The 14,687-nt window shown below is 46.2% G+C and overlaps 1 protein-coding gene across 1 annotated transcript in view; it reads right to left on the reverse strand.

The window, feature by feature from the left end:
* LOC115328205 (anionic trypsin-2-like) overlaps positions 1-14,687 on the reverse strand; it is a 117,567-nt gene that overhangs the window by 23,830 nt on the left and 79,050 nt on the right. The window contains exons 2-4 of the mRNA XM_042292411.1: positions 13,146-13,326; positions 5,654-5,744; positions 1,261-1,444 (exon numbers count right to left, since the gene is read on the reverse strand). Coding sequence (XP_042148345.1) covers positions 1,261-1,444; positions 5,654-5,744; positions 13,146-13,326 — 456 coding nt within the window. The remainder of the gene's footprint in view (positions 1-1,260; positions 1,445-5,653; positions 5,745-13,145; positions 13,327-14,687) is intronic.

A 14,687-nucleotide genomic window follows, 5' to 3' on the forward strand; every position in this document is an offset into this window, starting at 1 on the left:
AAATATTTCTAAAACATAATGATTCAAGGCATCATAAATCCACGGCTTATGCCCGTGTCCCACTAGAGCGACAGACAGAGACAAAAGACAGCGAAAAGCCTCCAACCCATGCAGCATGCTCGTGATGGTACCTTTGACAGGTGTTTAGTCGTTCGGTGCTCGCGAGTAAGCACGAGCGATTGGAAGCCTGCCAAAGATACCCTCGCGTGCATGATGCTCGTGTTTGAGCATAGCCTCCGTACTCTACAAAGCGTCTCAAATCGCGAAAGACTCTGGTTTGAGGCTTGTCTTTGTCTTTTGTTTCTGTATGTCGCTCTAGTGGGACATGGGTATTATAAGTATACGGCTTTTGTTTTGTAACGTTACAAAAAAAAAAAAAAAAGAACGTGAAAGCTATTTCATTACGGTCTGTGCAGGTGAGTTATGCGGCCAGGGAGACGCAGTATATGGGGCTAACTGTTACGATAAGGAAGATAAATAACTAAAGTTTTATTCAATATTGTTCTCAATATCTTTCTCAGATATTTTCAATATCTGAGAAAGATTAGGAGCACTCAAGAAGCGCTGGCGTGCGCTAAAGTTACCATTCGCGCAAGGGGCCTAAGACTGCGGGTGCGAAAGCACGCCAGCGAGGTTTTTTCGTTTCTCATCACCCGTGTTATCACAGAGCCGGCTTTGTCCCCAAAACCTTTCATGTTTGACTTAATTAGTGGTTTTCGATGACGCTCTGCATGTTTGTAATTGTAGACATGTGTTTATCTTTACTAATTCAGACGTTAATCACCAAATTTTAGTTAAATAGCTGAATTATTTTGACTATTGGCCCACGATAATATATTGCCCTTGCCGAATCACCAACCTGCAGGGACTGCATTGGAGTAGCTTTCACGGTTTTATTGAAACACATCAGTAAAACAACAACAAAAACAACAACAAGCACCCCTTATAATCTTTCAGTTTGACTGCAGCTGACATTAGGATCTGATAGAGCCAATCAAACAGCGCCAAAAGTCCATCGTCATGGCGCTCATGTCTTTTGCGCATTTGTTCACCATCTAAACTAATCACGCATAGTAAATGTAACGTGACCCTGCGTGTTTTTTTTTGTGCGTGATTTGTTTAGTCGTTCATGGAAAACGCAGAAAGGCGACGAGAGCCATGTACTGGCCCCTGTTTCTAACCCTGTCCAAAAAGATAAATAAATTAAAAAGTGAACGATATATAAAACAGTGAAACTGAGTATGCTGCTGCCCCACTCACGGAACGACGTTTCTCCCCAGCCCGTCGCCATGCACCTGGCCCGCCTGAAGTCCATCCTGGGATCCGGAAGGCAGATGGTCTGGAGGTTCGAGTTCGCACCTTCCAGGTCCAGCGGCGTCGCCAGCCGAACCAAGGCGATGTCGTTGCGGAACGTACGCACGTCGAAGTCCGGGTGCATGATCAGCTGGGCACACAACGCGGATAACACGATCGGTCCTGAAGTGAGGCCACCCCGTCCTTTCTTTCCTGACCCCGGATGCCTGACCAAAGGGACTTCAGACTATAACACCTAGGACACCAAAAGACAAGGCTCGCGGCATGTGTCCCCCAAACGTCATCACTAGTGAATCCACGCAGCGTCACCTAGCGTGCTTCAGCGTCGCCGTGAGCGCGTCTCACAGCGTCTCAAAACGAGCGCGACGCTGGCAGGCAGCGTCGGCGAGACGGACGCGTCTGCCGCTGTGCGGCGTCTGCTGTCGAGCTTCGGTGTGGTTGCCTCCAACGTTATTAGATTAGCTCAGTTACAGAATTGCTCATAGAGGCTGCATGCACGAACAGTACGCCCCCCTCCCCCCCTCCCCCCCCTCACTCACCACGACTCGCCTGGCGTCGCTCGAAACGTACCAACATTACTAGAACCACTTAGTAGGGAAACTCGCATAGGGACTGCTCTGAAATAGTGGCACCGATCCGTAATCGAGAACCGAGCTAATGGCGATCCCAACGCCGCCATCTCTCCCGCAGCGGCCACTCAAGGAACTGCACGTGACATCGAATTAGGGTTTAGTCGGCCATTTCGGAGCCGAAACGCGCCGCCGGACGGCTGCTTTGGTAACTGCAGTGTATTCTATGGGAATCGGGGTACGTACGTTACAAGGTTACTAGAACCCTCATTTGGTAAACTCACCGTTGAAACCTGGGCCGCTGGCGTCCATCGAGACCGGGCTAAATACGACAGCAGCGCCACTCTTTAACAGTTGTCTTTACTTTGGTCACCTTGCGCTTTTAAAAAGCATGTTTTTGAGTAAAAACCAACGGAAAAAACTCTTTTTGTAGTAACTTTTATTGGAGTTTCGTACAAAATAAGGGGCGCGTGATGTTTTCTAAAATATTTAGTTTGCAAAGTTTTCCAGCACAATTAATATTGTTTTTATACAACCATGCCTCAGCGTTGATTTCATGTAGCGCGTCCCGACCTAGGCGCATTTTAACTTCCGTAGTATTTCGCGGCGCATCCGCTTGGGAAACGAAGGTGGCACCCCTAAAACCCCTTCCACCGCATCTGTTTCGGCTCCGAAATGGCCGACTAAACCCTAATTCGATGTCACGTGCAGTTCCTTGAGTGGCCGCTGCGGGAGAGATGGCGGCGTTGGGATCGCCATTAGCTCGGTTCTCGATTACGGATCGGTGCCACTATTTCAGAGCAGTCCCTATGCGAGTTTCCCTACTAAGTGGTTCTAGTAATGTTGGTACGTTTCGAAGCACGGCGTCTAGATGGCGTTTCAGCTCTGCTCTATGGAACGCACACTTATGAAACGAAAATCGAAATGGCGCTTCGGACGACGCAGGCGGACTGAAGTGAGTGAGGGGCGTACCCCCTTCCGCGGGAGTTCCACAACTGAGGTAATCTAGTAACGTTGATTGCCGCTTGGGGCGGGTCGGCGATCGCTTAACGATGACGTCATGCGCAGGCCTTGTCTTCGAGGTGGTATCGCTCGAGGCCGGTTCACACGGTACCGTTTCCTTACGTTTCGTTAAGTAACGGGAGCTTAAGTCTGCTTGCTTCGAGAATCACGAGGATATTCGTGCTTCGTATACGGAGCGTGGCAACCAACTCAAAGAGCAGCTTTGCAAGCGAAAGTCGACGCACGGGTGTACAAGTGACTCATAACGCACCGCAAAAAGAGTAATTAAACGCAGATGCGGGAACGAACCTTTATTGCTTGCGTTCGCTCAATACAACGAATCGACTTGCTCCACAATCGACTTGCCCCTCCCCCCCTTTTAAAAAAAAAATTAAATTACGATTTGCTGAAAGCTCATTTTCTACTTTAATGTAGCGCCCGCACTCTGAACTGAATGCCGAAGTTTCAGAACTAACCGTTACTTTATTCAAAAGTCTGGGGCCTGTTTTCGGTAACTAACGCCATTCAGCTCCATGTGTTCCACTTGATCAGTGAAAACTTCAGAAAGTCGCGTGTAACTTTTGAATGAGGTAATGGTTAGTTCTGAAACCTCGCCATCTGATCAGACCGGTAGTGAAACAGTTGCGCGTAGAATAAACGTTCGGCAAAGCTTATTCATGCAGAACAAAAAAAGTATTATTTTTTAAGGGTGGGAGGGGGGCATTAAAGGGGCCCTCCGAAGCTTCGTGAGATCGTCTGTTTATGTTGTTATATTGCGTGGTAGGTGCAAGTTCATTTGTATACAAATTTTTAGATTACAAAACCGTTTATTAAGCAGATCGCAGTAGAAATATATCGGGACTATTTTCGCTTGGAAGATAATCCCCCATTCCCTGCCCATCGCTAAAACTTGACCAATGGAAATGCTGCATCTCGCGGTGAATGCGAATGTTATTATTGCAACACTTTTTAAGCGTATTGTAAATTAGAGTTTTAGAAAAACGTAAACTGATTGTGGTGCGGGAAACATAGTCAGCAATTATCGCTCCAAAACCAGCGAACTATGTTTTCTCCCCGCAAGCTTGTTGCTATGGGATGATGCGTCGGCGCGTCGGCTCGTCTGCTTCCCGGGGCGTGTGCAGGAGTGCGTTTGCGAGACACGTGTTCCTTCTTCCCGTGGATTCCGACTCCGAAGCCAGCTTTGCGATCCTTCCACGTCAACGAGTCAAACGTTTCCTTGTCATCTGTGGAATGCGACTGCGTATTGCAGTAGCAGCGCGACGGTGCGGTGCGACGAACGACGACTGCCGAGCACAAAGTCACGGTCCGCGCGTGTTCGAGAGATTCCTCCGCGGGTCGGCGGTCGGCCGCGTTGGTGACGCACAGTGACGCCGGAATTCTTCGCTTGCTATTGGCTGACGCGTAAAGAGATGCCCCTCCCGCTTTCCGGGGTCATCTCAGGAAGGGGGGCGTGCCGGGAACTTTAATAGCAATTTTAATAGGGAAATCCGCCGCGCATTACCGTAATTTTATGATTTTTAGGATCCTTAGGGCCTGTAGATTGAGTTACCGTCATAAATAGACCATCGCAGAACGCTCCGGAGGGCCCCTTTAAGCATTTTTCGCTCGCGAAGGAGCTCTGTTCACCCTCAAGCAGGTAGTGCCGTGGAAACTACGTCCTCCTTGTACCAGTCATACGTCATTATTTGGCTACGTGATCACGTACAGAGAGCGCGGCCAGGTGATGAGAGGGACGCGTTTGAAAGGTTGCGAGTAGCTCCCACAGCTCTGGCAATTCTAGAGTTGAAACAAAGAGTAACATAAGCATGTCCACCGTGGAAGTCACTTTTCAAATTATCGCGGCGTGCTAGATGAGTTTTGACGGGAGCTTCTTGACACGGACCCGTAGGAGTACCGGAACCTGCGTTGCGGCAGCCGGACAAAGTTTCTGCAGTTTATTTCACGCGTGGAACCAAGGATCGCGCGACAAAATGAACTAGAAAACGCACAAAACACAAGAATGCGCCATTTTTGTTTTAATCGCCCAGAAACAAAATAAAACAACAGCAAGAAAACCTTGTACTGTTGCCAGACTAAACGCTTTTCAAGTCAATCTCCCGCCGAAAATCCGCGAGTAAAAAAAGGCGCTCGATTTTATCAGTCCGCGCATCCGCGGACGAGGAGCGGATCGCAGGAATCGATGACGTGCCGGTCACGGTGGTACACAGTCCGCGGACGAAAATCGCGATTCGGTCTGTCGTGTGAATCGGCTATAAGCACCGGGCAGTGTGGACAACACGCTCGATAAAGCGCGCCCTATAGTTCGATCTCCTGCCCAATAATACGCTTATTACAGCGAACATTAATCTACTTCAGGAAGCTTTAAAACGTGTATGGTGCTATGCTCGGGTAAATATTGCTCACAATTATACTGTATATTTATGAGATCTTATGCGGAATTTGTGTATTCTGCATTCTGAGCAATTGACGATACAGCAAAACTTGAATTTCGTTTCACGCCTCGTTGCGAAAAATTGGAAACGAAGCAGAAATAAACTTCGCTAAACGACGAATTTTCAATGAAACACGAAAAAAACGCCCTCTTAATTTTTACTAAACTGACTGCACCGCACCCCCTGGGCTGTGGGATTTCTCGTTTAAAAATAATAAAGATTAAAAATATAAGAGGTTGAAGTAATAGCTTAATAACTACGCTCTCGGCTCATCTTACAAAACGTGCATAGACTTGTGATCCTTCTAGAACTTACCTTGTCGCCTTTGACGTCCACCTCGCCTTCGTCAACAGCACTCTTGTTAAAGTCCCCGAACCGGAAAATATACCTCGAGAGGTTGAGTCGACTGCAAGGAATGTAGTTACTCTTGCTTTAAACGGGTATTCCACAGGATTTTTTTTAGCTACCTCAACTAACAATATTTTCTGACTTTTCGGCCTTTACCCTTTCCGGTATGCTATTTAGTATCGCGAAATTTATAATAGTTATTGTGAAATCGGCAACTGAAAATGATGCAAAAACCAACATTAAAATATAGCCGCACTTTTCAGTGCGTTGACGTCAGTGGCAGTCAGGCTTGTCAGTCGAGCAAGTAGGCTAAAAAATAAAATATACCAATCAGTTTTTCCGTGCTGGAGTGCGGGTACTGGAACGAGCTTCCAAAGCATTCATTTGACACCATGAAACTGCTTGTAATCAGTTGGGAACAAAATCTACAGCCCAAAGAGTGAGCCCCTGCCTTCCCCTGACGTCACTTTTTCATTGTTGCCAGTAGAGGCTTTCAGTCTGAAAAACACGGGGAGGACCAAAACTTTAAATTCAATACCTCCGCGGAAAAGGCAATATTTTGACCTAATATACGGGATACTATTTTAGCGATGTTTGTTGGTGAGTTTAGCAAAATTTGGAGCAAATCGGAGACAATAAAAATCCCGTGGAGTACCGCTTTAAGGCCCACCAAAGCCGCAAGCGTCAGTTGTTTTCATATACAACAAACAAGGCCTCTGGCCGCCGCAATGTTCCTGCTGGTGTGAGGAAGCACGTGAAATCGCAAGCTTGGCAAAGACATTTTCGCATGCATCCTGCACGTGCTTTAACGCGTGGGGCACCAGTCTGGACGCTATGTTTGCAAACGTGTATATCGAAAACAAGTTTAATATTATAGTAACTAAAAATAACAATTCGGCGTCGTGAGACCGTTAGCACACAAAAATTAAACGGGTAAATTATTCCTCAAAATGGAATGCTCATAAGCTACGTAGTCTAAAAAAGGGTTGTGTGTATGCTTATACAGCCTAATACTTGGTCTAGTATAAACACGAAGTTTTGCGATTTTTAGAGCTCCAGTAATTGCAATAATTAAGCTACGAATTTTGATCATTGTCGTCTGGCGACCAGGCAACACTGATCGAGTTAGTCACACCACGAAAAGGGGAAACCCCTGAGGATACAAGACATTGTAATGGACCATGCACGAAAATAGAAATATATGGGAGTTTGGCTCAATGAAGGAAGGAGATATCTAAAAGAACACGAGGAGAATATAATTAGAAAAGGGAAAATAAGTTAATCAATTATGAAGCTCACGAAACTATAGAACTAAAATACAGGGTGTTTGTTTTTAAAGCTTCTCATATTTGTTTAATAAAGCCGTGAAAGTAACACTTAAGCGGTTTGTGGAGGTGAGTTATACGGCCAGAAGGACATTATGTAGGTGGCTAATCTTTGCGATAAGTCTGCTCAATAATTAAAATTCGTTAATTAACTTTTCAATTAGTGAAAATAGACATATGGTTCCAATCAGAAACTTACTGAGCGTCATCGAAAACCACTATATCAACTCTTTTTAGAACGACTTGCAGCTCGAGGGAAACTCAGGGGCGCACCAAAGTTACCACTTCTGAAGGAGGCGCAAAGCTGATAGTGGCAAAACGCAGGTGATTAGATTATCATCGCGTTCCGCCACAGCCAGCTTTGCACCTGCTTCACGAGTGGTAACTTTGCTGCGCCCCCGAGTTTCCCACAAGCTTCAAGTCGTTCTGAAAAGAGTTGATTTAGTGGTTTTCGACGAGGCTCTCTAAGTTTCTATTGGAACCATTCCCCTATTTTCACAAATTAAAAAGCTATTTAACAAATTTTAATTATTAGCCGACTTATCGCAAACATTATCCACCCACATAATGTCCCCCTTGCCGTATAACTCACCTGCAGAAACCACATAAGTGTAACTTTCACGACATTTTAAAATCAAATCTGTAAAGCTTAAAAAAAATCACCCTGTAAATATGAAGTGGTCAGAGGTATATGAAAAGGAGTGATGGTACCAGGGCTGTCCTTTGGAAATAAAATTTTAGGCATGAAATCAGAAGTTCTATCAGGAGTTTAAATTCGACAAAGAAGCGTAGGCAGATTGGCACCGGAAGCACATGGAAAGACACCCAATGAGGGAGTACAGGGAACATGGGCTGGTCGTCTTTTGAGAGCAGGGAGGCAATTAGAAATTTGAAATTTCTACGAAGGTAGACCGAAATGGATTATACGCGATGGGCACGGAAGGTATTCGAGCATTTATTCATAAAACGTTTGCACACAAAATGGACAAACCGTACCCAAAAGCTTACATTTAAATACCTACACACTAGTGATGGGGCTCAGCAGAGTATATCAGTGAAAGAGAGTGAAAGAGCCAGAACGGAAAATGAGAGAGGTAAGAATGCAGGAAAAATCACCTCTAACAATATACAGTACACAAAAACAGGACAGTAGAAAATAAAATGTGCTTGACAATTCACAGGGAAGTTGCCTACTGTTTGAGGTGAGAGCGGGAGTTTTCAGGACAAGGACGTATAGGGCTAAATTTTAGAATTTTAGGAGACAGACACATTATGTGCTACCTGCCACAATGAGAGGGAGACACTAGAGCACTTGGTTTTGAAGTGCACGGGGCTTCGCTGTGCCATTTCTGAAGGGCTAACAGATTTGGCCAGGGCCCTGGGGTTTGCTGGCGATGATGGAAGGACGAAACAGAAAAGGATTGGTGACAAAGAGGCTATTAAAAGATTGGTGGAAATTATCTAGGGAAAGTTGAATGATGCATAACTAACTAGCACAACTGGGGACAGGCGGGACAGAGGAAAATTTGGACTTTCTCTCGCGTGGCTCCGGCCTAAGGTCTCAACCCTTTCCCCCAGTGGGTCTGGTAGTGGGGTAACGACGACAAGGTTTGACCAGGGGAAAAGTGCGACTCCCTCGCCGAAGGAAAGAGACGGGTGGTGATTTTTTTTGTTTGCATTTTTGCCCGATTCCTAAAGATCGTTCTGGTGATATACCATACTGCCTGGTGATGGTTAGGGGGAGAAATTGGCTTAGGAAGGACGGAAGGAATCATATGTTTGTCTTTTTAGACTTATGCTAGGCGGCGCTAGCTACCGCCCGTTTATTTTATTTATTTATTTATTTATTTGAAATACTATCGGTCCTACACAGGACCAAGATAGGAGTAGATTTTTTACAACACAAAAAAAAAATACACACGCTCAAAATGCACAGATTAATAACACGAATTTAACACAATGATGAAATGACAACTCTAGGTACTGCTGTCAGAAATCTCTGAAATAAGGGAACTAAACTCTTCTCGAGTTTCAGCGGTAACAACATGTGCGGGTAGCTTGTTCCAGTCTCGCGCTGTTTGTAAGAAGAACGAATACCTAAAACAGTCCTTAGAAAACTTCCGCTCTTCCACATATCGAGCATGCTTGCTGCGGGTTATACGCGACATGCTCTCCTTAATATACTGTTGCTTATTTACTAGAACCAAGTTATTCATTATGTTATAAAAAAGGTTAAGCCACTTCTGCTTCCTCCGCACCTGAAGGAGGGGTAGATTTGCCCTTTTATAAAGAGGTGACACAGAGTCCAGCCGTCTATAGCTAGAAAAAACAAAACGTAACGCACGCCGTTGAACTTGCTCCAGATTTGATATAAGATATTTAACATGCGGGTCCCAGACTTCACATGCGTATTCTAATAAAGGCCTTATTAGCATCTTGTATGCTGTGAGTTTTGTTTCTGGGGAAGCGAGTTTAAGAGTGCGCCTGATGTACCCTAATCTTTTGTTAGCTTTTCCGATTATATTGCTAACGTGCGGAGTCCAACTTAGGTTTGAGGCCATTGTAAGACCAAGGTATCTAAACTCTGACACTCGGCTTAAGGCCTTTCCTTGCAGCATATATATATATACTCTAACGGCTGTCGTTTATGAGTGATCGTCATACATACTGTCTTGTCTAAGTTTATCGACATTTGCCACTTAACACACCATTCATTGATCTGAGACAAATATTCGTTTAGCATAATTTGATCATTAACGGACGTCACTTCAGTATAAATAATACAATCGTCGGCAAATAATCTGGCTTTTACAGGTGAATCTTGGATAAGGTCATTAACAAAAACCAAAAACAGCAGGGGACCCAGGACAGAACCCTGTGGAACACCCGAGTTCACATCACATTCGTCCGAGCTAACCCCATCAATACTTACAAACTGTCGACGATCATTTAGAAAGGCCTCAATCCACCGAACAATCTTATTATCTCCCAAGATGGAAATCAATTTAATTAAGAGCTTTCTATGATTAACTTTGTCGAACGCCTTCTTAAAGTCTAAAAATATGATGTCTGTTTGTCCCTTACGATCCGATACCTCACAAAAATAATGCATGGTCTCTACTAGTTGCGTGACCGTTGACAGCCCCTTGCGGAAACCGTGCTGGTACTGGCTGAGAACGTTATTCGATAAAAGAAATTGCCGGATGTGTTTAGAAACAATATGCTCAAGAACTTTGCACGATGTAGACGTTAGCGCGATAGGTCTATAATTGCATACTGACATAGCATCTCCACTTTTCAGTATTGGAATTATCTTACTGAGTTTCCAGTCATAGGGTACAGTGCTAGTCATAATCGACTTATTAAAAATTAAGTGCAGATACATTGCCGTCCACTCTGCATATCGCTTTAGAAAAGAATTTGGAATTTCGTCCGGCCCCGTGGATTTGGAAGTTTTTAAGTCAAGCAACAGAGCCAAAATACCCTCAACTGACAGTTGCAGGTCATCATCAGCCCGTGGAATTTGAGCTGGTGATCTAAAATCTACAGACTGCTTATCGTCTTTTGTGAAGACGCTTGCAAAGAACTCGTTGAATTGAACTGCAATCTCTCGCTTGTCATTTATAATTCCTTGCTCCGTTTTGATCTCGGTAACTGACTTCCTAGCTGGTGCCAAATGCCTCCAAAACTTTTGCGGTGACTCACGGATAAACTTTTGCATTGTCACGTTATAAAACTTGCATTTAGATTCTTTTAGCACAGATTTCAGCGCCATGCTTAAAGCCGAGATATCATCCGATAACGCCGAACTAGGTGTACGACGACACCGCAATCTGCGCCGCCCTATTTTTCTTTTTAAGTGAATGGCTTCTCTCGTCACCCAAGGATTATGCATTCGTTTACGTTTTCTTTTCAATGGTATGTACATGTCTATACATTTATGAACGAGTGTTTTAAATTTCAACCAGAGGTCATTAACACTTACTGACTCCTCACGACTAAGTTCCTCAAACGGTCCATAGTGGTAATCTAGTTCGTCTAAAATAGCCGTGTCATCAGCCATGCCGAAGTCTCTGTAGGACGAAACGGGTCTGAGCGTTTTTCTAAACGGCGTCAAGGTCATGATCACGCTAACTATCAGGTGATCTGAAAAACCCGGGAAAAGTTCAACTTCGTACGGTCGAGATGCAACCCCTTCGCTTAAAAATACGAGATCGAGAACTGACTTACTATTGCCCTGAATGCGTGTATACTCTCGAACAACCTGTTTTAGCCCATGGGAAAAACATAAATCTAGGATCCCAGTGGCGGTTTCACGTTCCCGCGTTCCAGGCAACATTTCATCCCACAGTACACCCGCTATATTGAAATCTCCCGCAATTACAACATTTTTGTGCTGTACGCGCAAGTGGAGCAGGAAGTCATCTAATTTATTAACAGCATCCACACCTACTCCTGGAGAACGGTAAACAGCACCAATAACCAATTCTTGGGATCCTAGATACACCTTACACCACGCTGTTTCTATGTCAGGTGGACTCTGTAGCACCGAGTACTTTATTCTTTTATCAATGAAGATGGCCACGCCTCCCCCTCGACTGGTGCGGTCATTTCTTATCACGTTATATCCAGGCGGACAAATTTCGGAGTCGAGGATAGCGGGATGCAGCCACGTTTCGGTCATCACCACGACATCGGGTTGATGCTCAATCAGAATGTGTTCGAAATCACTACTCTTGTTGACAATACTGCGGGCATTAACATTTAATAACCGAAACTTATCAATGCGCTCCTGTCATTCCTGTACAGCAGCATGAGCCTCTGTCACACGGCCAGACGCCCTATCATTCACTCTGAAACGCTGACCCGTAACTTCGTCCCAGGCATAGATAACACTGTCTACCTTCAACTTATCAAAAACCAATGCGACTTTTTTTCCGTTCTTCCTGTCTTCAGAGGCGCTGTGCCAAAGTTTCTGCCTTTTCAGTCTGACAGTGCTGGAATAGTCTTCGTTAAAGCTGGAATAGTCTTCGTTACAAAAGGTATAGCCATTAACATCCATCCATCCATCCATCCATCCAAGCATGTTGCCTATAGATTACCTGATCATGCACGCTCTCTCACTCTAGGCGCACCCATGATCGCCTAAGCTCGGCTCCCCACGTTACGATCAAAGCCGCTCACGCAGCTCGGCTACTCCAACGCTATTGTTGCTCTCGCCCCCGGCTCTTGGACCTTCCATCCTGCATGCACCTGCGAGATTGTCACGGACGACGGCGGCCACGGCGAGTTTGTCCGTGATTCGTCGTCGCTGGAGCTGGACGCCTGCAGGTCGGAGTCAAGATGATCAGCTTCCAGGATTTCGTGATAACAACTCCTCTCATCGCTGCTGCAATCAGTACCGAAGACTTCGACAAAGCGATGGGTGCCGTGAACGTAATCGTCACGAACCGCATGCTCGAAACATGGAAGGCGAACGAGGAAGCTGAAGGACCCGATACACCAAGAGAGCCAAGTGAGTGTTTGAGTGCGTGCAAGGGGACGCCTCGCGTTGGGCAGGTGACGTCACCAACCCAACAACCACGGCGGCCATTTCCATTTGACGCTGTGGTTTTAATAATCCAGTTTTGAAATATAGGTTCTAATAATCCCGTGAGTTGGGTTTATTTCCGTTTCGAATTATATGCCAAGAACGAGGCATTCCAACGTGGCATATATGCACACTCGATTTACCAGAGTCTCAAAATATTCACAATAAATGGGTTGCCATCTGCCTGCGCTGTTAGTTGCAACAAGCAGGCTCTCTTGGGGTGACAAGCAAAAAATCCAGCGCCCTGGATTCTCCTTGAACGAGCACTCGCAAGAGTCGAAAAACCTGTCAAGTGCTCAATTCTGGGACAAGCCGCTTGCTTTCGGTGGCTTCATATATACCCGCTAACGCAAACATATCGAGGGGCTTTAATACCCGCTTGCTCAATGCGCCATCCAGTGTAGATCAGTGATTCAGGCGGTAGTCATTCCCATGGGTTTATAGTCCTCAACTTAGGCACTAGGGGCGCGATGGTAGGATATCCTCCCGAGTAGTTTGGCACAATGGACGCCGTTCCTCTGCGGCGGGTTACGGGGCCACTCACTGTTCGAAGCAGTGCGCCGCAGTGACGATCCACTCGCTGTTGAGCAAGGCGCCCCCGCAGAGATGGGTGAGCACGAAGCCGCTCTTGTACTTGATGGACACCTGCCACGGGTAGTCACCCGGCTTGGCGGCCACACCGCCCACAATCCGCGCCAGGGGTCGCAGTGGCCGTACGCCGCACCCTGGGACATAGCGAGGGACGAAACTTTACACAAGGTCTAAGCGGGGCCCGCAAGAAATTCTGGAAATAAGACTTTACGTGTTGATATGACGGCATAATTTATTCACGGCATCGGGTGGAAGTAAAAGGGCTTAAATGAAGATGAACGAAGGTCTCGCATAATATGCGTGTAATAAAAAAAGAAAAGGTCCCACATTGAGAGTTATATTAAAGAGGCATGCTTATAAATACGCGAAAAATGTTTATGGCCACTTACAGCATAAAAACGCAAGGGCATTTCTTTCCGACGACTGGCCTGCAGCATGTGTGCTCGTTGCCTTCGCAAATGGTATATGGTGACTTCGATCGCGAGTGCGGACTCGAGACTCAGGATCCGCCGACGCGTTATCGAAGGTAGGAAGTTCACGCAAAAAGCCGAAAAAACTGAATGACCTCCCTGCCCTTCTAACTATGTCAGTGACTAGCATATCACTTTACCACAGCTGCTGGTTACTCGAATAATAAACCACCTTGGTGAATAGACTGAAGTTTTAAAACATCTAGTGTGTAGGGTTGTCAGCGAAGCAAAAATGTGTACTACCGATGATTTCGATCTTTCCCGAAAAAGATAGAGAGAAAAAAAAAACTGTATTGATTGAGGAAATTGGTTATGGGCAATAGAGGACCTGATGGTGGTGGTGGTCGAGGGGGCGAAGGCCCGTTTTCTCCTGGACGTCTTCTCCTTGATTTAGTTTGGTGGTTCCGTGGTGGCTGCCGGCCGAGGCCTTCCGGCATCCCCTTTTGTCCTTTTGACCAGGCGGGCCTGTAGGCCGGGGTTGGGGCTGGGAAGCAAGGCCTTCCACCTTTCCTCAGAAGGGATGTCGGGGAATGAATCTTGGGGGCATGCCTAGATGATGTTGGTCAAATTGGCATGGGCGCTACATAAGGGGCACGCCGTGGTCGGATGAATCCTGGGGTGGAGATTGGTCATTGTCACATAAAACGGCAGGGATAGTATACGGAGGTCGGAGAGGGAGTGTCTGTCGACGTGAGCGGCCGCCTGGTCTGCCGGAGTCTTCCCCCATTTCCGAATTCTCCGACGCGTGCGGGAAGTGTTTTTCGGCACCTCGGCTCGGTGGTTCCTTTCCCCTCACCTCGCCCGCCCGGGCCCAGTGGGCTAACGCGTGTAGCCCGCGGTTCTTGACTGTCCTACCGGAGGCTCGGGTTGCTCCCGAGGCCAGGAGCCGCAGACGGCCGCGTCTGTGGTGGCCACAGGCATAAATATTACGAGGCATGCTGTCTCGTAACGCTGCCCGAAGACAAACCAAACACAACAATATAACATGAGGTCTTTGAACCTAGTGGAGTTGTGTTACATTAAAC

Source organism: Ixodes scapularis, unplaced genomic scaffold (assembly GCF_016920785.2).
Source record: "Ixodes scapularis isolate PalLabHiFi unplaced genomic scaffold, ASM1692078v2 PGA_scaffold0__279_contigs__length_252992795, whole genome shotgun sequence".
In the NCBI taxonomy this organism is placed as follows: domain Eukaryota; kingdom Metazoa; phylum Arthropoda; class Arachnida; order Ixodida; family Ixodidae; genus Ixodes; species Ixodes scapularis.